At 43.2% G+C, this 27,153-nt stretch overlaps 1 protein-coding gene across 8 annotated transcripts in view; it reads right to left on the reverse strand.

Moving 5' to 3' along the window:
* Nucleotides 1-3,611: 3,611 nt before the first annotated feature.
* Nucleotides 3,612-27,153, reverse strand: part of Fhl1 (four and a half LIM domains 1) — a 63,361-nt gene continuing 39,819 nt past the window's right edge. For 6 of the 8 annotated variants that reach the window (XM_027433368.2, XM_027433366.2, XM_027433365.2 and 3 more), the window contains 6 exons: nt 8,823-9,004; nt 7,697-7,871; nt 6,954-7,123; nt 6,338-6,524; nt 5,537-5,736; nt 3,612-5,130 (listed from right to left, as the gene is read on the reverse strand). In XM_027433368.2, the coding sequence (XP_027289169.1) occupies nt 5,047-5,130; nt 5,537-5,736; nt 6,338-6,524; nt 6,954-7,123; nt 7,697-7,871; nt 8,823-8,978 (972 nt within the window). In that variant the 5' untranslated portion in view covers nt 8,979-9,004 and the 3' untranslated portion in view covers nt 3,612-5,046. The remainder of the gene's footprint in view (nt 5,131-5,536; nt 5,737-6,337; nt 6,525-6,953; nt 7,124-7,696; nt 7,872-8,822; nt 9,005-27,153) is intronic. The other 2 variants (XM_035449988.1, XM_035449989.1) reach the window with 2 other exon arrangements.

Raw genomic sequence — 27,153 nt, forward strand, 5'->3', positions numbered from 1 at the left:
TCTCCTTCTAACTTTACATTGTGTTTCAAGGACAAATGTCATATTATCAGGTTTGCTTAGCAAGCACTTTACCCAAGGAACCATCTCACTGGCCCAAGGTTCTAATTTTTCTTTTCCTTTGGTTTTTTTGAGACAGGGTTTCTCTGTAGCCCTGGCTGTCCTGGAACTCACTCTGCAGACCAGGCTGGCCTCAAACTCAAAGAGATTCACCTGCCTCCACTCCACCTCCCAAGTGCTGGGATTAAAGATGCATACCACCACCACCTGGCTCCAAGGTTCTAACCTTAAAATATGGTTTGTGCAAGCATTGTAGCACAATGCCTATAATGCTAGCACTCTGGGAGACTCAAGTTAGAAGACAGAAATGTCCACTGACCAAATCTATCAATTTATTAATCTATTAGTCATGCTTTTACCTCACTATTTTTGCTTTTAATAGGCCTAGGGCTTTATTTATCCCTAGTCTTTGTGATCTGGTACTTATAAGGCTGTGACAGTCATTCCCTGCTTAATATTCTAGAGCTTTGATTTTTTTGCATTTATTTATAGTGTGGTTGGGGGTAGGTGTCTCATAGCACACATGTGGAGGCGGATCGAGGACAAATTATAGGAGTGAGTTCTTCCACTATGTGGGGTCTGGGAATGAAAACCAGGCCATCTGGCTTGGTGGCAAATGTCTTTATCCACCTGAGCTATCTCTTGCTAACATTATGGCATTTTATGTATATTTAAATCAACATAATCTAGACATATTTCATTCCTGTTGGCACCAGGTCATATCAATGCATCTGTTGGAACCACTGTGTTCTGTTCACAGCTTCGAGGAGATAGACTTTGTAAGATCACTTTCCATGTGTTAGTCTCTTCCTATTATTATGTCTTGTCCCCTAAGGGACACAGATTCGTCAGTGCAGCACACTTCATATGCCCTTGTTACCATGTCCACATCATGTAGAATGATGCTTTTAACAGTCTCACTGCCCAGAATCCGCCAAAGTAAAGCATGGGTACTGCAAAGACTGGAACCCCAGCTGAGGAGGCTGCCAGTTTGCTGTGTTGCCTCCCCTCTGGCCTTCTTCCTTATCAATTGGCTGAAGGGACTGTTAGTGCAATCCCTGGGCATTTTTATCCCCAAATGCCACTTACTCTGGATTCTGGGGCCAGAGCTAGGGTGTTGAGACATAAGATTAGCTAGTGACAAAGGTCACTGCTGTGTCACTTTCAGTGACCTTCCCAATTAGTCACAGCAGTCGCTAGGTCCCCTTTCCCGGCACTCCCCTCTTTCCACTTCCCCAGCTGCATAGCAGCCAGTGAAGTCTGGCATCCAGGTACAAAGTGCCAGCTTCTAGGGAGGCAGCACTTGCAGTCTCACGGCATCTCTGTGAGGTGTATGTGGGTGGAAAGTGATGGCGCTAATCTCCAACCCCAAGTCTGTGTGGCTTGGATCAACCCTCCACATGCTTCATACATTTATAGTGTGACTTGTAGAGTAGGTCCAAGACACCAAAGCAGTATCTGGTACTAACACTGACTTCATATTTGTGTGGTACCAATCACCCCACTAAGTTCTCCTGTGATCATCATATGCATGCAATTTTGAAATGGGCCATTCTATCTACTTTTAAGTAAGAAACCAGCTTAGTTGTCACTTGCCCAGAATTTAAACCCAGGCAACCTGGCTTTAGGTGTCACCCTGTTAGCAATAGGTTGCTATGTTCTTATTCTGACAATGCCTCTCAGATGACAGAATAGTAACCAGATATATAACCCCTGAACTCTGTCATGCAATAAGCAGGTGCCATTCTAAAGTAGTGGACAGCCTGATGCATTTCCTTATTGATATGTCCATTTCTGTGATAGTGCAGTGTTGTCATTGACATAGTAGTATTATGCCCAGAATGGCCTCTCTCCAATGAGCTGTGTAGCTTTAGGCAAGCCTAATCTCTCTGAACTTGCATTTTTTTTCTCACCTGGAAAACATGCCCAGCATTGGTTGAGGGGGTTAGACCTGGTGTGGCAGATGTGTTTGCTTCTGAAGATCAGTGTTAAGGGTAAACAGTTCCAGGGACACATGCCTGGTGGGCCTGTTTCTTGGATAAGGTAGGCAGTTTTTTTTTTTTTTTTTTGTGGAGAGTGGCCATGGTTGCAGACTGTGGAGCAAGTGGCAGACATGGTTCTACCTACGGCTTTTCTTTAGCACAGCTCTGGAGACCAGCTAAGGGTTTTCAGGTCAAGTGCAGCAGAAGCACAGAAGGGGTAATAGAGCTGGAGCCAGGAAAGAACGGCTGAAGCGCGTTCAACGAAGATTCAAGGAATGTAAAGTTAGGATGGGACAGGGCTGGAAAAATGGCTTAGCGGTTAAGAGCACTGACTGTTCTTTCAGAAGACCCAGGTTCAATTCCCAGCACCCACATGGCCCCTCACACCTGTCTATAAGCCTAAGATCTGACACCCTCACACATACATGCCGGAAAAATGCCAATGCCAATGCAAATGAAATAATTATTTTAAAATAAAAAAAGTTAGGGACTGAGAAAGTGCGAGTGGCCACTGGACTGCAAGCCACATAACTCATGGTGGGGAAGGGGTTTGGGATTCTATGGCTGAGAGCAGAACAAGCACAGCTTGCAGACGTAGAGGATGCTGGCATGGTGCAGAGGCAGGGCCTCAGAAACCTAGAGAGGTTCTCTTCAGTGGTTTAAAGGTGTTTCTACAGGCAATCTCTGTAAAAAGAGACGCGCCCAGAGGGGACATTCCCCATTCTTAAGTCATATGAGGCCTGAGTTCAGTCCGCAGCACAATGGGAAAAAAAAGGCTTGCAGTGGATTCTTACAGGTGTCAAGCCCTTCTCAGATGGCAAATGCTTCCACTGGAGAAGAGGGACCACTATGACCCCAGGATTTCTCAAGATTCTGACAGCCAGCCAAAAGGACAATTGTTTGCTAGGGCGGGGCTCGTGAAAGTCTAACACTGCCACCCCTCCCAACCTACTGTTAGCTGAAATGTAGCTTATCAAAGTTCCCCAAAACCTTTAGAGCATCCTCTGTGAGGAAGGACTGGGCACAGAAGCAATCACAGTGGCACCCATTGCCACTGCTATTGCCGTTGGCCCCTCGGGCCCTCTTAGAATAAGCTCTAGGGAATGGGAAGGGTGGATAGGTAAGGTTATGAGCTTCAGGTGTTCCAACTACACAGAGGCACGGTATACCAGGCCAGTCTCTGAACAGGAGACATAGGCCCAAAGCACAAGGAGGATGCGGGTAGGAAGGGCAGGTGGTGGAGCTACAACGGCACGTGGGCTCCAGGCATTAGAGGGCCAAAGGGAAAGGAATGAAGTGAGGCAAAAGCATGATTCCTTCGCAAGTGGCCTCCTCATCTGGGATTCCCTCAATGCCTGTGCTATTCTTCCCAAGGAAGAATCACCAGTTATTGTCTTTTGGGGAATGTGGAAATCCGGGGAACATTTCCAGGCTGTTTTCTGTTTAAACTGGACCAGAGTGGTGCTACAGGTTTGTACATTGCATTGAACTGAGTATATTCTCGAGTTTCTGGGGTAGCAGCATATTACAGTCGAGTGCTTCTTTTGGGCAGAAGAAAGACAGGAGACGTGCTCTTTCTATGCAGCTTTATTTTTGTAAGGATACACTGAAACGTTAGATGGAAACAGCTAATGACAAAATGTGGAAATGAGGTGTTGGCATCTACAACCACTGCTACAGTAATATATGAGTATGTATTTTCATTACATGTTTACTTTGATATTGTCTCGTTATATATGTAATATCATAATGGAGAATACAGTTACACAGGTATCCTGCATTTCAGAGGAGCAGGAGGTGGAAAACCAGCCCTGCCTGTGAAGGATGCTGGCCACCCCCAAAAGCCCCGAGACCCAGCTAAACTCTTGAGGGAAATTCTAAGAATCACAAGGAAAGAGACATTGCAGTCTTCTTGAACACAGACAAAGAGCAGACAACTATGTTACAAGGGATTCCACTTGTCACAGATTTGAAATGTCACATTCTTGTTGATGACAGCCCTGTGCCTGCTCAGTTGCCTCTCTAGAGTTTTTGTCTCTTCTATAGGATGAATCTCAAAACTGCAGGAACGTCTGAGGAGGCTCAAATATTGTCATGCAAGTTTCCAAACCCATAAACTATTTTTACTATTAATTAAAACAAAATTTTTTTAAAAATTAAAAAGGACAGGAGGGTTAGTTTTGTTAAGCTTCCAGAAGTAATCACTGTGACGATGCTGCTCTGAAACAGGCTCGTTTTCTCAGATGTGCTTGCACTTTCCAAATCACCTGTGTGTTCCATGCTTTAAAGTAGGAACGCTCAGAGAACATGCCATGTGGGGGAGTCAAACGTTAGTATGGGGGTAAAGTCAGTGGATAGTTACAGCTAAGTTCACAACGTTAATTCTTGGGAAATTTGTGTTAGTCGTGTGAAAGCACAAAAGAACAGAAGGAAGATTAGAGCTCTGATGAAGTTAAACCATGCATTCTGGCAAGTTCTTTTACTGCTCACAGAAGATGGTGAGCAGTGAGTTGGAGCAGCCGCTACAACTCTTGCACATCAGTCACTTGACTGCACAATGGGTCTCAGATGAGCCCTGAATGGCATCTCAGTGGGAGCCTTATCGCCTATGCTTCTTGTTTACATCATGAAGTGGCTACATGGTTAGCACTTTTCTGCTCTATGAGAAACATGCAGAAGAGTCAATCTAAGTTTTTGTTTATTTCCATTGCAGCAAGAGAGAAATTATTTTTGCTGCAAGGTTGTTCTTTGCTAAATCTTAATATGATCACTGCGTGCCCTTGGTTGATTAATACTGTAAAATGGGAGAAAAGAGAGAAAGAGCAACTTTAGAGGTGAAAACCCACTCTTCCCCTATGGATGGTACAGAGGGAGTGAGCAAAGGACACAAAAGCATGGTTCAAACACCATTTTACAGGACAGGAGCCCCTGTCACGTTACAGCTTTTTGGCACAGTCGGGGCAGTACACCTGCTCATTATGAAACACAAAGCGCTTGTTGGCCAGATTCACGGAGCATTTTTTGCAGTGGAAGCAGTAGTCGTGCCAGGATTGTCCTTCATAGGCCACCACACTGGAGCCTTTACCAAACCCTGTGGAAAAACACAAGAAAACAGAGAGACAGCTGAATGAAGACCGATGAGGAATCCAGGAGTCAGAGATAAAATGACAACTTGCCCGATCATAGAGCCGACAGGCACACAGTCAGTGTCTGCCCGGCTCTCTGCTCCCCTCTACTCGACCGCGCATTGTCTCCCACCGCGCATTGTCCCCCGCGCCGCCACTGTCCCCCGCGCCGCCGCAACCCTTCTATGGCTGTCAAGAACCTGAAAAGATGCCAGAGCTCAGCCAATGGCTTCCCTCATTTAAAGATCCCCTGTTCCCATGCCACCACCACTATAGCTCTGTGACATAACCAGTGTCTTTTAAAGTCAGGGCCATGGCATCAAAGTGGCCACCAGGAGGCAAACTTGGGCTGTTTGTGGGGTGTACACTTACCGGGCCTCGAGGAGCTGCTAAGCTTCGATTTTTTCTATAAAGAACCACCACCCACGAGGGACAAGTCCTCTCTCCACCCGGATGCCTGCCCCGGAGGTTGGCGCTGGGAAACAGGGTGAGAGGCAAGCGTTTCCCGTGGCACACTGGGGGCTTCCTAGCTTTAGAGACTGGGTGGCTCACTCTTGACACAGTCCTTTTCCCTGAGGATGGCAAAAGTCTTCTCAAATGTACATTTCAAGGCTCCCCGGGGAGATGGGAAAATTGGAGGCAAGGGAAAGGGCTCAGGGCACGTGGATCGCGGCCGCAAGATGAGGAATGAAGTGATTAGCTTTGCTTCTGATCACAAAAAGATTAAAAATAAATAAAAATGACCCTGCTAGCAGGCCCCTGTGTACTAGCCTTCCACTATGGGGTGGTATAATGCCAGGTTTTAGCTTTTCAGCCTCCCTAACCCTCCCCATTCCCTCTTTTCGCCCCTTCCCTCTCCCCACTCTCCCACCATTAGCCCCTCCCACCCCTCGCCCCCTCCCAATTTCCCCCCTGTGCAGCGCCTTGCTCTTAGGCTTGTGAACTGGCATGGTTAGTTAGTCAACAGTAGTCAGGAAGTGTTCTGCATGGCAAGGGTTAACCTGGCCTGGGAGATGATACACACTATTTTGGGGGGCCTTTGGGGCCACAATGGTAGGGGCAGAAGGGCACTGTCTGGGGGCCTTTGTGGATGAAACCGACGCCAGGAAATGAGAGATGGTCACCATGCGAAAAACCTAGCCTGGCAGACTTAGCAAGGACTCTTCAGCCTACCAGTGATGGGGTTCTTGCATCCAGCACACTTCTTGGCCACAAAGTTCTTGTAGCAATCCACGCAGTAATACTGGTCCTCCACAGCGGTGAAACGCTGCCCAGCCAGCTTCTTAGAGCAGGTAACACACACAAAGCACTCGGCATGCCAGGGCTGATCCTGGTAAGTGATTCCTCCAGATGTGATGGCCTAGACCAGGGAGTGTAGCACCGGGATTCAGATTCAACAACCAGGCACTGTGCTGGGTGCTTTGGTATACAGTATCTCATTTCATCAACATTACAGCCATGGGAGGCAGGTGCTATTATTATCCCCAATTTACAGATGAAGACACCAAGGCCTAGAGAAGGTGAGCCTCTTCAGAAACCAGTGAAGCAGAGGAGGCAGGCCTCCAGAGCCAGGGCTGCCAGGCTCAGAATGGAGGGGCACACGCACTGACGACCAGAATCAGCTGTGGCACTGCTTTCTAACCCCAGGCTCCTCGACTGTAAAATGGGCACAATAATTCCTACGTCACAGGGCTATGATGAGGATGGAATGAGATAGTGTGTGTGCAAGCGCTCTGCAAACTGTCAGACACCAGGGAACAACACTCAATGCAGAATCGCCACAACATACCTTGTTGCATTTCACGCAATGCTTGGCAAACTTGGTCTCATGGCAAGTCACACAGTAGAAGTCCTCCCCTTTAGGGAAGAAGCTTCCGGTCCCAATGACTTGCTTGCAGTTGCTGCAGGTGAAGCAATCTTTATGCCAGATGGTGCCCTTGTACTCCACGTTCTGGTCTCCTGCAGAGGGAAGCAATCGGATAGCCCCACTGACAGGCTCTGCAGGGGGCTGCATCCACTCAGCTCCCCAGCCCCTCCCCCCACCAGAGGTAAGGGGATGCAGGCCCTGCAGTCAGTGGCCTCCCTCAACTTATCCCTGTGTGCTACTTGCAGTCATGCCAACCCAGGGTTCTATCACAGGTAAGGGATCCTGGCAGTATCACTTAGGATGAGGTACCTGAATCCCCACTCCCCCACCTCCACCCTTGCAATGACTTAGCATTTCACTAGGGGGACTACCTAACCCAAAGATGCCTGAGGAAGAAGCATGCATCAGTCACTTACTACACCCAAAGGAGAAAGCGCTACATACTTTTCACTTCATTCTCTTGCCACAGGCTGTTCTCGCCAGTGTTCTTTAGTCTCCGAGTGTGTGCGTGTGTGTGTGAGCATATATATGTACGCATATATACATGTACGCACATGTGTACATATATATGCTAAAAATCTCAAAGCAGCTCACAGCAATGTTAGCCCCACCATGACAAGCAAGCACACATCATGTCTGCCCTCAGGGTAGGAAGGGGCCAGTACCTGCCACAATGGCCTTGAAGCACCCTTTGCACCTGGGGGAGTCCTCCCGAGTGGCACACTTGTTGCAGAGGATCTTGCCATCCTTGGACACAAAGGTCTCGCTGGCCAAGGGGTGAAGGCACTTGGCACAACGGAAGCAGGTGTCATGCCAGTAGCGATTCTTATAGTGCACCTCCTGGACATCAAGCAGAGCAGGGAGGCCACTGTGAGGGTACTGGGCGCAGTGCCAGTAGCCTTACCATCACATACCAGGTTCTCCAGGGTCGGGTAACTACTCACTCAGATGTCAGCCCCTTCCATGTGGGGGTGCCCTGTGGTAAGTGCTTTTAGGAGTAACAGGAAGAATACTGTAGTGTAGATGCAAGCCTCACAGTTCCCAAAGGGCATAAGAGTAGAAGTAGGAGAGCCCTTATCACAAATCTGAAATCCAAAACGCTCCAAAATCTGAAGCTTTTGAGGGTTAACAGATCTCACAAGAAAAGTACATCTGGTCTCATGTGCTGGCTCACAGTCACAATGCTGAAGCACAACACACAGTTTATCCTGCGTCCCTAGGAAAGCAAGACCCTTCCGGACCTTCAGCTACAGCACATCAATGTCATTCCATACACAATTACTTAAGAAAGGAACAACAATAAAAGAAAAGGAGACCAAAGGCCATGAATTTGAGAGAAAGCGTGCAGGGGCTGGGGGAATGACCAAAGGGGGCTGGAAGGAGGAAAGGGCAAGGGGGAAATGAAAAAAATTATATTGAACTAAAAATAAAAACATTGTATGAAATCACTTTCAGGCTATGTACCTTTCATTAAATATGTGGAAGAATTATAAAATAAGAAAATCCAAACTCAAATACTTCTGTTACTGGGCACTTGAGGTAAAAGCCATTCAACCTGTATAAGGCAAGATCTGGCAAAGGCCTTAGTGGGCCATCTAGTCCAAAGCCCCATATTACTATTATCATTCTTTTAAGGTAAAGACTTCAGAAGTGGCCTGGGAAGCTGAGAGCCTGCCTCAAGTACTTAAAGCTGCTGTGATGAAAACACAAACACGGCGGCATTGCTGGTAAGGCTGCAAGAGAACACACGAGGCCCAGCCTGTCCTGTTCCCCCTCAGGGACAGCAGTTACCTTGGCATCAGCACTGATGGGCTTGCGGCATTCCACGCAGGTGTTGGCACAGAACTTGTCAAAGCACTTCAGGCAGCAGTGGTGGCCATCCTTCTGCACGTACTTCTTCCCCTGCAAGGGGTCCCTGCAGTAGTGACAGTCGAACTTCTCGGACATGGTGCCCACCTTGTAGCTGGAGGGACCTGTAGGGGCAAACGAGCACAACAAATGCACAAGGGAAAATACAAGGGTGCTCGGCCACAAAAGGCCCTGGAGGTCCCATGCATTGCTGCCACGCAGCTAAGAAAACCTTCTCAGTCCTCGGGGCCCAGCTTCCACTTAAGCCTGGCTAGTTACCAAGTGCCAAGGCAACCGATACTTCACTATGGCTCCCAGGAAGAAAATGTTTCTGAGTTGAACACTAAGTGCCACATGTCAAGGGCCAGTGACTCCCTGAGGACATGTCGGAAATCACTATGCTGACTCACAGAGGACACTGAAGAGGACAAGTGGACCTGAGCCTATGCTAAGGTCACCACACAGAGGGATTCTGGGAGATACAACCATTGTTGAACAGTGACCAGGAACAGAAAGGGGAATGGAAAGGTGAGGCGACACAGGAAAAGACAAAGATGACTACATAAGGCAGGTGTGCCCTGTGCAGCCCAGCACTGGAACACAAGCTGCCTACTGACTAGCACAGACACTTCAGGATGAGGAAGCTCAGCAGGGGCCGGGCTGCCACTGCTCCTGGCTGCCTACCACCTGCCAAGTCAGTAGCTTCCCTGCTAGCTTTTACCTCATACCATGGCACCTGTTGTGGGGGTGGGTATTTTCTGGTGGCCCCCACTTCCCTCCCATCTGCACAATTCTATTAATCAGAACAGAAGTTTAACACCTAAGTCGCTAACCACCAGACACACCTGCAACCCTCATGCACTTGTTTCAAATGTTTAACTGGACTTGAAACCCAGCAAAAGCAATTTCAGTCCTTGAAGAGACCCCCCCCCAAAAAAAGTTTTGTCCCAGATACTTTACTGATAGCCGGGGCCTGGGCAACAGGGCTACAGAAGTGGTATTCTAGCCTGGCAGGGGCACATTTTACAATTATGAATTATTTGTCACAGTAAGGTGCAGTTTTGTGAGGCATCAAAGTCAAATCTTTCTCAGGTCAAGCTAGTGAGGACTGACCTATTCATTCAAGTATTCCTTTTGGCATATTTGCTGTTCTAAACAGCCAAAATCTCCAGTATAATCTGGGAGACTGACTTTGCAAAGGGTTAAACTAATCATTTCAATCACTCCATCCCTTTCACAAGAACAAAGTCCCTCTGCTCCCCACCTGCCCCCACCCCAGCTCTGGCCCCAGATAACCATATAGAACAGTCCCGCCAAGTCCCAGAACCCTGGGAAGGCCTTCCGTAGCCCTACCCCTTTGCCAAGTCATTTTCTAGAGAATCCTGCCACTAGGAAGGCAGCAAATTTAAGTTTCTATTAGTTCCCAATTTCTTTACACATGTACTAATGTCTCCTCTCCCACTTAAAAAGGGAATTCACATGAGTAAATAGAAAGCAATTATTGAATTTGAGTTAGAAGTACAAGAACTAAAACTATCTGAACCCAAACTATTCATCCACTGTGTAATTTACAGAAAGAATGGGGGAAAAGAAACGAGCAGTTGCCTGCTACTCACCACGGCTCTTCCACCAACTGAATGGCCCCAAACTCCTGCTTTGGGTTCCATTCCCAGGTTTTTTTTTTAAATACAACCACATGTCCAAGTTGTTTGGATCCTGTTGCCATAGGCAACCAAATAGCAGAGAGTGAGCTAAGGAAACCACACCCTTTGTCTGGGAACCCGTTTGGGCAGCTTGCGCACAGACTGATGAACTCTCACTCAGACCCCTGTCAGTCAGTCTCTGTAGCCTGCCACTCAACAAGGCAAAGCAGGCCATGGAACACACACAGTGCCCACTGCTTTACACTTCCACCACCCAGGCCCCTCATCTCAGAGAGCTGACACAGGAAGGAAATGAGTGACATTTGTAGTTCTCTCTATCTCTGTCAATAGGGAAGAATACCAGGGAGGTTCCCTTATTTACCTAGGTTAGATACAAAGTGCACACACACAAGGAAGCCAGCCAGGCCTATTTTCTTGAGTTCCACAGTTACTGTCAGGTATCTGGTCAACTTCCTGTAGCCTATAGACAGGAGTATCTGTGGCCACTACGGCCCGTGGAGAATCACTCTCCATTTGTTCTAGCTGGTCTCTTCCATCTCACATGAGACTATTGTTTTCTTTTGCCATGTGGAAACTGCAACAAAGCTTTCTTGCTAAAGGATGATTTGAGAAACCAAGTAATTCTTTAGTAAGGGAATACGCCAGGTCAGCCTTATAGTACAGACCTGCAACTCCTGCTACACAGGAGACTGATACAGAAGGACATCAGGTTCAAGGCCTGTTTGTGCTCCAGAGTGAGTTCAAAGTTAGCCTATGCAATTTAATGAAACTGTCATCTCATTTTTTTTAAGTTTTAAAAGGCCAAGTATACAGCTTAGGGGCAAGATCCTTGTCTAACACACATGAGTCCCTGGTTTTAATCCTTGGTATCACAAAATAAATAAAATGAAAGAGTAACTACAAGAAACTCAAATGATTGGTAGCTCCTAGGTACCAATGGCAAGGAAATAGAATTTGTACAGCACAACAACCACGATGGAATTAGCCTTTCAGACCCTATCATCTTAGGCCACATCTGAAAAGCAATCATTCTCCCTTACTAGGTTGTTTCCTTCTTTTTACTATCACTCTTTTAATGTCTAGAAAAGCAGTAGTGGACTCTAAATACTTCTCTATTCAAGAACTGTTCTCAATCGTACCTAAAAGGAGCCCTACCTTTGGTATTGCTAACTTTATGGTTAAAACAGAGGTGCTGGTGTCATACAAAAGAAAAAAATGCTAGAAAACACAGCAAAGTCCCTTTCTAGGTATCCATGGGGTTTTGTATCGGCTTTTTTTTTTTTTTTTTTAAGACAAAGGCTAATTTGTAGCTCAGGGATGGTCTTGAACTTGTGGTGAACCTTCTTCTACTTTGACCTCCTAAATGTTGCCATTTTTATAGGCATGAGCCCCCATGGCTAGCTGGTATCTAGGGGTTTTCAAGAGAAGGATAGCTACCGTATGGTTTATAGGAGAGGAGAAGATGCAATGCCAAGCGCCCCTCACTTTAAAGCATGTGTTTTCAGAGCCAACCTCACGGTCTTCACTGCTTAGTCCCATAGCTATAGGACACGAACTGCTCAGCTTCTAGGCATGCAAATGATAAAAAATCTACAGTTCACAGATGAACACATAAGCATCCAGGAGTGGGGTTCCAACCCTTTGACACTGTGACATGATGCTGTAATCTCAAAATGTGTTAGGCCACATTTGTAGCTATTCTGGGATGCATATAATCTATGGGTTGCAGGCTGGACGTGCCTGTACCAAAGTGTATTGAAAATCCCCATCAATGAAAGCACATACCTCCATATCATTCCTTTAACACAGGGTCCTAAAGCATACCAAGGAGACATTAGATGATGTCTAAGTTAATGGTACCAACAAGAAAGGCCTTGGGTCTCAGTGCTTTTAAGTTTTCACTTTTGGCAGTATAATTATTGTATTTTAAAAGCAGAAGAAATCAGTACCACCTCAGATTCCCCACAACAGTATACTTAAACCCAGACTCTGTCCACATCTGGAGAAAACAGGTTTCAATGGACTATTTTAGGACTGATTTTTAGCAGTTGACTTAAGTCATTTCTCTGTGTGGAAACACCTATTAATCAAGATAAAATAGCACATCTAGGAATGTTGGCTTTATTGCCTAATGCACAAACAAGCTGGAATACTTAAAGTATGTTAGTAATGTCAAATTCATGAACTTTAATAATTTTTGCAAGAAATTGAAGAGAAACTTTGGGCAGCCTGAATTATCCAACCTCATCTGTCCAAAGCCTTACAGCATGTGCCTCACTACAAAGCTGGACTAATACTCCTACTAGTGAGACAGTCACATATAAAATATCGACAGTATGCTAAAGACTAGAACATTCACTGGAATTAACAATGCCAAGAACACATCTGACAAACGGCAATGCCCCCACAGAGGTCCTTAAAGGAGAATAAATGGCCTAAGTGGGGCACACCATGAAAGTTGGAGCTACACTTCAGAATTCATGGGAGGAGAAAGGCTTGCAGCCCCTTGCCCCGCCTTCATTAGAAATCACCAGATGAGAAAGAAAAATGAACCTCTCTGGTGGAGCTCTCTCTCTCCTCTTGCTGATCTCATACTCTTCAGCATTTATCACTTAAGACATAATTTTATCTGTTTAGCAATTAGTAAGTACACGAAATGATCAACCTTTTATACCCTTCAAACCTCCAGACACTTCTGCCTTGACCTCCGGTGGTTTTAACTTGGGAAGGTCACACATCATTAAATGAAAATTCTGCTCTGTGATTACAATGCCGCCCCCCCCCAGTGCTTCTTTTGTGGAGGACACTGTGTCCTAGGGTCGCTTCTCTGATGAATTTTAATCTCAGTGTGACCTTCATTTGTACATGGTAGAGAGGTTTCTGTCACAGAAAATTCTGCCGCTATAACAGAAGCTCAAGGACCTAGTCTAGGACCTTACGTATCAAAATCTTTCAGTGTGTCCTGCTGGCAGACAGGTGGAGAAAGCTCACCACTGTTAACCTTTTAAACCTTCAGTGTGTGGACAGGCATTCACAATGGATTCTGATCCAATGATCTCAGCATTTATTTCTAGGCAATATTGATTTTCCTTCTAACAAAAAATTTCTTTCATGAATCAAATTCTCTTTTGTTTTCACAGATGAAGGAACCTTGTACAATGCAAAGTACTATGTTCCGATTTTAAATCTCACCTCCCATCATCGTAAGATCCTGAAATCTAAATTATACCCCCTAGTCATGTGAATTTGTCATGCTTTTTCTATATTTGGTATAAATGCATTTAAGGAAAGCAACTCTGGATGGTTAGCTTAATACAGGGAGAAATGTGGCTGAATGATCAAATGTTACCTATCTAGCCTAAGGTTGGGCAGCCTGACTTGCTTTCTATGCCTGCTTCAAAAGCTATAGCATTCTTCACTTCATAAGGAAGCTTCCTCTTTCAGAAAAAAAAATCTTGATTTATACCCAACATGCTAAGAGGTGCCTACAGAAACTTCAATGTCTCAATAAAAGGTCTGCAGAGCCTAGGGGTGGCTCAATCGGTAAAATGCTCATTGTGAGATCACGAGGACCGGCTTTGGATCCCTAGCACCCACATAAAAAGACAGCTGCAGTGGTGAGTGCCTGAGGAAGGAGTGACAGGACAATCCTGGAAGTTTGTACTGACCAGCCAGTCTAGCTCAATTGGGTAGCTCCGGGTTCAGTGAGAGACACTGTCTCCAAAACTGAGGTGGAGAGTGACTGAAAAACCCAACAATGACCACTGACCTCTACAAGCAAGTGCGCGCACGCGCGCACACACACACACACACACACACACACACACACACACGTTTAAGCACTCTCACACAGATGTATACTCACACAAAAGAAAAATGACCTAGCTTCAAATGTAATCATACACCTATCCAACTAACACCGAGAAACAAAGTAGGAACTTGCTAATGGCCATTTGTCCTTCAAAGCAAGTGATTCAAATGAACATTTGAGGAGAAAGTGGGTGCTCTCTCTATCTAGGCAGCTTTCTTCTGTGTGCTTTGTCTGCCTGTTCTAACAACGAGACACTGAGCACCACCCAGATGGAAAACAAAAGGCAGCTTCTCCCTAGTCTGCTCATTGCTCAGTGCAGTGCATTGGTGCCATAGCAATAAATGTTGACTTGCAAATAAAAGGACATATTGCACTCCTGAGGACAGTCAGCAAATGAAAGGAAGCCTCAGCTGATGGATAGGACACCTGTGTCACAGACATGCTAATACACCTGGATGTGTCATCAGACATTTGGGAATAAACACCTAAATAGCCTCAGGGAGATGGAGCGTATGAGTCATAGCTGAAAAGCAGTCTATCAAATATCACAGAAAATTTAGCAAGTGGTTTTTCTTGGCTTAAAAATAGAACATGAGCACAATGATTCAATGTTACTAGCAACTTCCCTAGAATGCCACATTTGGTAAAAAATTAAAAGCTCTTTTGGGTCACTGATATGCAGATAAGAGCATTTTAGTTTGTCTGGTGTCAGAAGGGCTGGATACAGTACTGTTAAATAAAAACAAAGTTACATCCTACTACTACTCTGTCCACCTGTGGAATTTTATCTTAATGTCAGGCACGCTGCATGCAGCATGTTCTGTCTCTCATATAGGAAGAAAGTTCATGACCAGTGGCCATGGAACATGTCTTTTTAATTTCTCCAGCTGTGGAAAAGTGGTAGGCAGCCGTTTAGTAGTCATTAAGAATACAAAATGTTCCCGTGGCTTCGCCTAGTGTTTGGCTGTGGGTCACTGCATCTGCTCCCATCAGTTGCTGGATGAAGCCTCTCTGATGACAGTTGGGCTGGGCACCAATCTATGAGTATAGCAGAATATCATTAGGAATCATTTAGTTGACTTTTTGCCAGTCATATTTGGTTCTATGAAGCCAGGGGAACCACATAGAACATGGGGAGGAAGGATTCTAGGAGCCAGAGAGGCTGGGAACATCACAAGAACATGAACCACAGAATCAACCAAGCAGAGATCATACTGGCTCACAGAGACTGAAGGGACGGACGATCATGGAGCCTGTATGGGTCTGAGCTGGGTCCTCAGCATCCATGTTATGGTTGTGTACACTTTAGTGTTCTTGTAGGACTCCTAATAGTGCCAGTGGGGGTTACCTGATTCTCTTACAAGTTTTTGGGACCCTTTTCCTCCTACTGGGTTGCCTCCTCCAGCCTTGATATGAGGGTTTGTGCCTAGCCTTACTGTCACTTGTTATGGCAGCATATTGGGTGGATATCCCTGGGAGGAGGGCCTATGAGCAGTGGAGAGAGGGGAAACTGTGCTTGGAATTTAACCTATATAAAGAATAAAAATTGGAACATAAAAGTATGGAACATCTGGTCTTACCCTCAGCCTAATCTTTTTGACTCCCATTCGGTGACTTAAGAAGGCAATCCATTTTGACTCCTCTCCTCTTCCTCTAACTCTCTTATATTTTTGGTTGTGAGCCTAGCCTTTAACGGCTAAGCCATCTCTCCGGCCCATTCCCCATCTCTCAATTCCCATTTCTGGCATTTAAAAAGGCCTGGCATGGAGGAGGGCTACTGAGCAGTTGACTGGTGAAAAGAACCAGTAATTGTAGGATATAAAAATGATCTTAACTCCTGTACATCCTCATCCTGGGCCGTGACTTGAAAAGCAAAAGAGTAGAAGGAACTGAACTGATACTTTTGCAGACATAAATGTTCAATGCTGGATGTATACACTTTTGTCCTTAAAATGTTCTCTGATTGTGTGGATGGCCATTAAAACTGAATCCAAATCCAAAGATCTGAACCTTTTTTGCTCAACCAAAGTCCATATCAAAGCAACATTGATTTTCCTTCTATGAGGGCTTCTTTCTCCTCTATGGAACTGGTTATTCTCTGCTTCTATAGACCACTGAACTTTACACAATGTAACTGTTATTTCTTGATTGAAAAATCATGTAACAAGTGTAATCCATTGTTCTAACAATTTAGGAATTATTTATTTTTATTATTATTTTATTACATTATTGTTATTTATTATTCTATTATTACCTAACAGCTTAAGTAACATTTTTAGGTATACCATAAACACCAACTATTAAACCATTTGTTTTGACCCTTAATTAGTAAATCATTCTACCAGTGGATTTGTAGTCAAGGTCCATTAGGACAACTGGTACAGCTGACCATTTGGCAGATAATCACAATCTCAGGCATGTGGCAACCATGTTTTTAAAACTGTTACTGTGGGTGACAGAAAGAAAGGTTACAGAAAAAATCATCAAACAGCCTTTGAACATTTAGAAACAAAGCAAGAATTACATACCAATGAATTAAAGTGGGGACTCCACTGCAACATATGGACTTTAAAATATCAAAAAGGAAATTTCTTCAAAAAAATTCCCATTGTCAAAATATAAACAGGCAATCCCAAGTTTCAAAAAAAATAAAACTTCCAAATATAACCATTAGTAGGAACTTTGTCCCCTAACCTGCAAGTTGGGAGACAGGACCAAGTGTTTGGTTCCAGCCCGTCTATCTTACTTCGTCAGCTCCAAGAAAAGGAACTGTTACTTGGGCAGAGGGCAACAGAGCAACAGCCACATTCTCAGCTTTGGGGAGTGACACAGACAGCAGGCTAACTTCACAGAACTGGGTGTTCGTCCTTCAGCCCCTAGTTTACAGGCATCTTTGTTTTAGGGCCAAAAGGCTCTCCTAATGGGCCGGAGAGATGGCTTAGAGGCAGGCTCTAAGACATGTGGAAACCCCTCACTCCTGGTCTTTATCTGGGGGATAGGAAGCTTTTTCAGTTGAGAACATAACAAATACCGTATTTCCTATAATAGAGACCTATGACTGTTTGTTCAGAAGAAATACAGATGTGCTAAGTCCTTCATGGATGTTTTAGTTACAGATCATGCTTTTTCCCTCTCCTTACTCACTTCACCTTTCCCAAACACCTTCCGTTAGGTTTCAAGCACTGGACAGCTGAGGAGCAACCTTAGAAATGACCAAAAATCCCCAATAACCCTCCCCCAAAAAACCCAACAAAATCAAACTTCTTTTCTGGCATCATCTCTTAAAGTTTCATACAACAACCTGAAAATGTAAAACAAAACAATGTTCAAAAAAATCAAATGTCTAAGCTAGAGTCCTTGAGGAAGAACACTTTCATCTTTGAAACAGCATGAGAACAAACAGACACCAGCTAGGATTTACTTACCATTTACCAACACTAAAATCATTCAATCCAAAATTATCTTTAGACAAATGACAGATTCATTGGCTTGAAACAATTGTCCTTATGATAAGAGAAAGAACAGGGAGTTTTTACCTGAGTGTCTTTGAGAAGCCATGGCTCAGAGGCCAAGTTCAGGAGCAGCACCTAGACCCGTCTTCTCTCAACCCCAGATGATAACACTGTGGCTCATTTGTGAACATACATTTAAGGGGAAGCAGCTCACACAAAAATAACCAAGAGCAGATGTCCCACCCCTCCCCTGAGATCACAACCTTAATCCCACTAGAAAATTCTTAACCATTTTAGGTGATCCAAGGGAGAAGAATAGGACCCAGTAAAAATACCAAACGCTACATATAAATACCTGTGGGGCTACTCAGCATCCAAATTAGCTTCAGAGCCAGAGAGGCCACATAGAAAGTCATCCCTGTACCGGAATAAAATTTGGACTCAGCTCTGACATAGCTTAATGCTGAGCCAACCTTATTAATTTACTTTATATGCCACAGGAGCTTGCCTCTGGTCCTATAAATAATGCATTTTGTCCTGCTAATGCTAAAAGTAACTATAGGAGATGGACTTTCACTACCAGTGTAATTAAAGGAGGTTAGATACTACAATGAGAAAGCTTAAGTACATTAAAGACATTTAATGTCTTCCTGGCTATGTACCAGCAAACAGCAGATCACTGAAATGTGGAGCAATTCTAGCCACTCTAACCCCAGCATCAGACAGAATGGAATGGTATAGGTCCCACACATGCACAACCCTGATACATCTACAGTAGAGATGGTCTGTCTTACGCTTTTTGCTGCCAGGAACAATGATAAAACATGAATACAGATATCAACCGTCATACATTATAGTAGTTCCACGGGCCAGCATTGGTTGGCGACTGTGAGCAGGTTCTAAGAAAAGCCTCAAAGTCTATATAGAACCTTTCCTTTTCCCTGGCTCCCACCTCACAGGCTTCCCTGCTGTCCCCTGTACCCCTTTAGCACCAAGCCTCTCTCTCAGTTGTTTCTCTCCCCACCTCACGTCTTCACCCAAGCCATTCCAAGAGTGAAGTCTCTGACCACCCACACAGTTCCAACTGGACCCATCTTGTTCCCATCCTTTCCCTGCTACTCTTCCCCAATCTGATGTCCCTTCAGTTCTAAAACCCTTGTAACAATAGGCATCAACATAACTACTCTTTTTTTTCCCTCATTCTTCCCTTTGCTCTATGTTGGTGGCCTGATCTAGAATATAACCCAGCCCCTGGGAAGTGTTCAAAACCTATGTGTTAGAGTAATATATTAAGACAAGCCAAAAGTGTAATTAATCCTAAAAACCACAGGCCCATCTGGATTCTAAAAGGTGGCTTTGGTGCTGGGCAGTGGTAGACTATGCTTTTAATCCCAGCACTCAGAAGGCAGAGGCAGCTGGTTCTCCCAAGTTTGAGGCCAGCCTCGTCTACACAGCAAGTTCCAGAACAGACAAAGCTACACAGAGAAAACATGATTGAAAAAAGGAAGAAACAAGAGTGGCTTTGGCTTTAGTTATTACCTCCAAGAGAGGGAGAAAACTTGTACTCTGGGACAGGCCTTGGGCTACCTACTTAACAACCACTAGTTTGTCCAATCATGTATGCTCCAGGCTGGGTGCTAGGGCAGTGCTTTGCTTGTCCTCATGTTCCTGCAGCATAGATTATGCGAATGTGATGTGGATAGATGGGTAAATGAGTTTCCAGTTCTTTTGACCTTTAAGTTTTCAAGGAAAAGTTACTCAAAAAGATAACTGAAATTTTGCCTAATCTTGGTCATCTGGAGACTGGCATAAGAATAAGATTCAGGATGTTTAGATAAAAAAATAAGTCTAGGAAAATTGGCATTGTGCTCTCCACACCCTCCTAGACATTTCCTTGTTCAGGATGATTAAATTATAACAGACTGACTAGTTACAACAATACCATACCCCTAAAATCAACATACACTTTTCACTTAGTAAGAATGTTCTTACTTTATTAGGTGATTAACCTTTACAAATCCTAAACTTTATAATTTAGTGAGGCATTCCTTTCAGTAGGGTCAGTTTATTTTAAAATGCCCCTCTTAACAGTGCTGTTAACAAGCTTTGTGTACCTAATGCAGTCTTATAGAACATCAATTCTAGTTCCAAACTTGACACTGTGATGAAGATTTTATAGCAACTCGGCAGTTCATTTAGGTGTTGGTTCATTTTGAAAAGCAAATAGAGACTATGGACATATGGCTTCATGAAGGTGGCAAATATACTTGGGTCTATTTGCTTCAAATATAAGAGAATATACAAAGACAAGAGAACTACTTTGTAATCACTAGTTAGTCAATAATGACAAACCAGTATGATCTGGGTGTTCAACCTACTACTGTATTATTCTACTTGCAACATACACCAACTATATAACTCAGCTTTCCTAAAAGACTTTGTAAGACATGATTACTATCTGTTTGGACACTGGCCCCCAATGTTAATGTCAACACTCACAAAATTAGACCTTTCAACAAACTAAAAGCATTATGATCTATTTATTATCAATGTTCCTGGGTACCTTACAGAGCTTGATGGTAAGACCCTATTGTAGAAGATACCTCATACCTGAGTCATAGAAAGAATGTTGAGAAACCAAACTAGTACTCATCTGAAAGCTTTATCCCTAATGGCTAGCTTTAATAGTGCTGGGAAGTACTAGGGCACACTACCAGAGAACAGTAGCCATCGGTCCTATCCAGCTATGAACCCTGCAAGCTACAGTAACAACTGGCCTGGTAAGATATGCCCACTGGGGCAATAGCGGCATGAATGTTATGGGAGTCCCAACCATTTTATGATCACATTTAAGTCCCACTCCACAAGATCAAATCCACATTTGGTACCATTATGAGGGCTAAGAATCTGTGACTAGACAGGTCATAAACCACAGGAGAGAACGTAATACTATTACTCTGCTATATGGAATAGTATTAAACTGACTTCTGATGAATTATAATTACAACCATGAATTAGTACATTTTTCAACCCTCATTGGAGAATCTTTTTTGCAGGAGATGACGATTAACATAGAAACCCCACAAATGATCAAAGTACAGAGACTAAGACTAAAGAATGCTCAGCCCTAAATGAGACATCTCACACCACATCCTTGTAGTGGGTATTCGCTCTGCCCATGACCTTGAGCTGTCTGGCCTGATAGAGGTGGTGCTTCTCGACTTCTGACATGACCTCTTAAAAAAAGGAGGGAGGGGTCACACTCTCTTGGGTGGTGAATACCAGGTCAGACAACATGAAGCAGTGTGTGATGGGTCCACAGCTTTCCAAGGACTCTGCAACTGGATTTACCATATCCTGTATTCATGAGTGTATGTCCCCCTTTCATATCTTAATAAATCCTTGTTACCCCTTAAACAGATGCATGTGGATTTCTCACTACATATCCCCTTTTCCCAAGGTACATAGATGATTGTGGAAGAGGGGGGTAGAAATATTATAAGAGCCAGGGGCCATGGATGACCACAAGAAAAATGGTGTTTTGACACAAACAGCAGGGAAGTTGCACATACAAATTCACATTAGTCTAGACAGCATGCACAAAACCTTCACAGGATCTAGCCAGATAAAATCCCAGCACAGAGAGGGAAGGGTGAATAGCAAATCCAACCACCAGCTTAATACCTATTAGCAACTGATGGCTGCTGGGAGAGGAAAAGTCATTTTCCTTAATGATGTGGCCCCGGAAGGCTGACTACGCTTCAGTAGAAGACCACACATCTAGGAGTATATAAGCAACACAAACTACTTGATGGGTTTAAAAGACAACACAGAATGAAGGGGGCTGGATTTGGAAGGGGTTCAGAGAGGGAGGTAAATATAATCAAGACACATTGTATGAAATTCTCAAAGAACTAAAAATGAGGATAAAAAGAAATAAAATGAAATTTAAAACATGTCCTTTTCCCATGAGAAACAAACTTCTCAGTAAGAACAGGTAAATAAATCGTCCCATCTTGGCTCAATTGTTCAGACACTTCGGTGGTTACTTAGCAGATACCGAAACAATCACTAACTTCATTGGCATTTGAGCTAATCTTGTTATATATTAACTGCATGGTATTTAACAATCTCTTCAATAATCACTCTACTGTTTACAAAGTTGGGGGAGCTGGCTGGCAGATAGTGAACAATTCTCTTTGGCACCTATCCTGTGCTAGCCAGACCAGGATGAATTTGTATTGAGTGCTAGGCATCAAATTCCTCCAGTCCCCTCTACCATGTGATCCCCTCAAGACCATTTACATGAGAATTTATCATCTACTCATCCTGGTCTTCCAACAATCCATGGATGCATTCTATTTTCTCACTGGGATCCATCCTTGATTATGCTACCCCATCCATTCATTTCTCTTATATGACCAACACCTGGACAGATGTCCTACTACAATGTACTACAAAGTGATTTGCTAGACAGGACAAATAAAATATGGTCCTTTCTGTAAAGTGTTACCTGGATAGATATACTAGTTGTTTCTATGCAAGGCAGAGCATGATGTTACAGGAAAGATATACAATGTTAGCACTATTTATGATTGACAGAAATCCTATCAAGATGGGGATCAGAAGACACTCGATAGACATCATAGCATCTAAGTCGTGACTGATTCCTGAATAGTGAAGACTGTACTGTCCAGAGAATGGGGAGGGGTCGTTCAAGAAAAATGTAGAATGTGGGTCAAGTTACGAGAGGAATATGAAGCATGCTCAAGAAACAGGATGAAGTCTGCTTGGGAAAAGGCTGTTGTTAGAAGCAGAGTGATAAGGAAGTGATGAAACCAAAGCGAGAGGCAGGAAAGCCAGAAAACACGGGCCTTTTTTTTTTTCAATTGGTGTAAAGGAAGTGTAAGATCTGAGTGACATAAGCAGTGATAAGGGTAGATATCAAAGGAAGAGTCTAAAGGCTGGGAAGTGCATCTGACCACATAATATACATGGCAGGGCTAAATGAATATGAGGTACTAGCAATGGGGACAGAAAGAAAAAAACTGGGTATAAGAGATATTATAGGACAGAATAGAGGGAGTCACTAGTTGCAAAGGAAGGGATAGAGTAAAGAACTGCCTGAAGTTGAAATTCTGGGTGTCCAGTAAAATAGGGGAGAATGTGTGAGGTGGAGCCAGGGTGAAAGAATGGTACTTCATCCAGCCCTTTACAGTGAGGTTCTTCTGAGATGTCAATAGAAAACATACTTTAATGGTATCTAGCATTTTAAGGCAAGAAAGACCAAATGAAAGATCATAATGGAATCCCATTTGTGAGAAATCTCATGCTTTCAATATAATCCTAGACTCTACATCTGAACTGCCACTGGGAGGATCACACTTCAAAGTTCAAATGGGTGAAACCCAAGAGTCAAACTTCAAATGTGGTGAGCCACTTGGCCCATATATATCTCAAGAGCTCCTCCTCCTTCACATTGGAACTCGTGGTCCGCCTTCTGTCTTACTCTATTTTCTTTTTACTTAAGACATTTTCCAAATTACTGAAAACTTAGTAAAACAATTAAAGGCACTAGTCATGGTCAAAAGCTAGAGCCTGACTACAACCTGGAATAGAGTCTTGGTGGTTTCATCTTAAAACTTTTATACATTATTTTCTTCTTTCCTACTACCAACAAATTAATGCACTAAGTTTCTCCAAGTATACTTTTGTCAGGCTACAATTCCCTCCACCGTTTCTCCTGAGTTAGTCTAAACACAAGATTAAAGCATCTCGTCATGTACTATGATATGATGTGATTCAATGGTGAACTGTCCAGAGTATTTTTTGCCCTGTGTACTCTTGCCAGAAATAAGTCCAGAGCAGCTTCAGCCATCTCGGGTTCCTGGCAATCTTTAAGGTTAAAAGAGCCCTTTGCCAACTGACATGTCCAATTTTGCAATGTCACTTCTTAAATGTCACAATTCCCAGCATACCCATGAAAGAGCAAAATGAAGGAACACTCTGGGACCACACAAGTGCCACTTCATAACTTTAAGAGCCAAATGAAAACCCAGAATTCTGCTCGCCCAAAGGGTCTCTGAGTCTCAGTGAAAAGACAAGAGCAGCTATTGAAAGGGAAGACCCATTACAAATGTTATAAGATATACAAAAAGAAGACTATAAATAGCAAGACAACTAGAAAATGCCAAGTAAGTGTATTGAAGGTAATTTATTTTGCAATTCACCATGGCCTAGGATTTCTTTATAATACTCACTCAGAGATTATGAATAGAAGTATATGCCATGGTCTGTTATTTGATTTTTGGAAATGTCATTTTATGACTACTACTACTTTTACAGTTTCTTGTCCCTAAAGTCTGTCCTTTTCCATGTTTTTAAAGACCCTCCTCACAAAGCTACAGAAACTATCAAAACCACATCCCATCGATATTTTTGGTGAGTCTCTCACCAGAAGTTACCATTAGAATAACACTGAACATACGGCTATCAAAGAAAGTCTATATCAGACTTTTGAACAAACCATCAGAGCTTGCATTTAGAGTGGAACAAGGAAATAAGAATCCAGAAAATTTTTAGAAGAAAATATATAATATAAATATAGACTCTCAGATCAAGGGAAAATAAATGTCTTATGAATCTGAGATACTGCTGGTAGGGATAAATCTTTGTCATATTTTAGGTGTTAAAATTCTCTCCTAGTCTATTTCTAACAGCCACTTGGGATATATCTGTTTTATTTCCATGTTACCATGTGCCATAATTCAAAGCACCCTTTCAATCATCCCAAGCCCTGGCATTCACCAAGTCCACCTGTTATAGACCTTTCAAGCTTCTGAGAGACATCAGAGGGCTAAGCATCCTGTACCCTGTCTACCATTTGCCCAGCTGATTAATACACTAAAGAAAGAATAACAAGCCAAATAAAGTACCCATGCCTTTATTCTTTCTTTGGTAGTGGGGCTGGAATCCAGGGCCTTGAACATGCTGGGCAAGCACTCTACCACTGAACTACAACCCTATTCCCTCATACCTTTATTCTTAGTGCTGACAACTGTGCTTGACTACCTTGATTAGAAAGAGCCCATAGTGCTTCATGAGCCTTCTTTCTTGGTATGGAATATTCAGACTAGTGACATATAATCTACCTTCTTTTTATTAAAAGGCTATGGTGAATATTTTACAATATTATACGATCCTCTATTCACACTGCAAACAGAGCATAGCTATTGAACTGAATGTTGAAATTGAAGAAACTCATGCATGGTTAAGTAGGGCTTCCTCAAAAGAGAATCTGAACTTAATGTCGTAGAGTGTGAGGATGATAGGAAGAAAGACCAAGAAGACATCTGGATGTCACTCAGGAAGTCCCTATTTTGTTAGGTGCTGGAGTTAACTATTTTGATAATGGAGCCACTCTGGGTTTGTGGCAAACTGAAAAATCAGAGAGCTAAAGCTCACTTGGCTTCTATTTGCTTTGCTTGCCCTACAAGTGTCTCAATCTAGACTCCACCCAAGAGTACTTACAGGCACATCCAAGAGAGTGGCAGCCCACAGTGACTCATGTTGAGAGCAAACAAGAATAGCTTTCTGTGAGAAGAGCTATTCTGCCATGCCAGGCACTACTTTGTGAAAACTAACCTAGTGATCTTGCTGTGTGGTCTACCAACAGATTACTGCCCCAATGGGTAGCTTGTCTTCGAAGACAGCCAGTCTATATATGATGAGATCAGAGATTTTTGAAGGATTGGAATATATCATGGGCCAAGTCTGGGGGTGTTTTCATCTGCATAGACTGTTTCATGATCATGTTGGAAATTATTTCCAATGCAAGGCACTGTTCCTCATACCCTATCAACAGAATTCCAACAAGGGATCTTGCTCATTTTAGCATAAAACCTAGGGATAAAGTTTATAGTAAATGATGATCCTGGTCCCTTATCTTTCCATTATCAATGGAGATGAATGGATCTGGAAACATGGTGGGTTCTCTAATGTGACAGCAAGAGTCTAGTTGACAAGACCATAAACTCTGGCTAACTTCAAAGTGGTAGTTGACACAAGATAAAAAGACTATGTTGAAGGGAGAAACAGGGGGTCAACCAAAATTGCTGATACTTAAGAACAAGATTAAGTAGTTTCAAATCTTCCAGATTCAAGCAATGTGTTCTCTATGGCAGTTTGCAAGTACACTGAAGAGAATGATGTGAGCACAGGGGTCAGCAAACAGGCCTCACAGAAATGTGGGCAGTAGAGCTGGAGATGGAACTCAGTAGTAGAGCACAGGCCTACACATAGTCAAGGCCCTGGGTACAGTCCATTAGAACACCCCAAAAGGTTCTGAACTAGGTCTAATGTAGCAGAAGCTAGTGAAGGACATATGTCCTTAATTTTCAGCCCATCTTGTTTTCTGAACTTTTATTATATGTATATGAATGCTTTTCTTGCATGTATGTTATGTCTACCATGTCCTTGCTTGGTGTCTATGGAGATCAGAACATGCCATCAGAATGTCTAAAACTGGAGTTGCAGACAGTTGAGAACCACCATGTGGGTGTTAGGAATGAAACCAAGGTCTTCTGTAAAAGCAGCAAATACTCTCAAATCATGAATCACCTCTCCAGACCCACTTCATGTTTATTTTCAAGCAGTGCAAGAATCAAAAAGAATAAATATGTGAAATGTGTACCTAACGTACATAAATCCAGGTTGCTTAAGGTATGAAAAATGAGACAAAGAGTAGTTAATAGTAATTATTCTATGCATTCATGAATTCAAATAGTGATATGAAGTACACATAATTTTTCAAATCCCTCCATAAAGGAAATTCAAGACTTAATTTTACATGAGATTGGCTCAACAATTAACATCATCTTGAAGATAAATAATTGTGATTTTCTCCAAATTTAATATGGGCATATTGATTTTATAAAGTTGAGGTGAACATAGTGCAGTGGCTAATAGAATGGACTCGAGCCACAATTTCTAGAGGCAAACTCTACTTTTATCACTTTCTAGTTTTATGACATGGGAAAGATTTTATCTACCTTCTCCGTAATTCAACTTATTCATCTGCAAAATGGAAATAATAATAGTGCCCATGTGACATAATTCTGATGAAGACCTATGTGATATCATTCTTATGAAAAATAACGCATATTTGTAACTCAGGAGAGTGACTGACACACAGCAATCACTATAAATTACTTATTTAATGGCATTGCAAAAATGTAGCTGTCCCAAACATCAGCTTCCTGCAAGTAGAATTTATTAAGTTCACTAGTTCACAGGAGGTATGTGGAAAGGAGATAAGAGCTCAGGATCTTGGCCAAGAGCCCAGTTTG

This window comes from Cricetulus griseus, chromosome X, assembly GCF_003668045.3.
Source record: "Cricetulus griseus strain 17A/GY chromosome X, alternate assembly CriGri-PICRH-1.0, whole genome shotgun sequence".
Taxonomy (NCBI): Eukaryota; Metazoa; Chordata; class Mammalia; order Rodentia; family Cricetidae; genus Cricetulus; species Cricetulus griseus.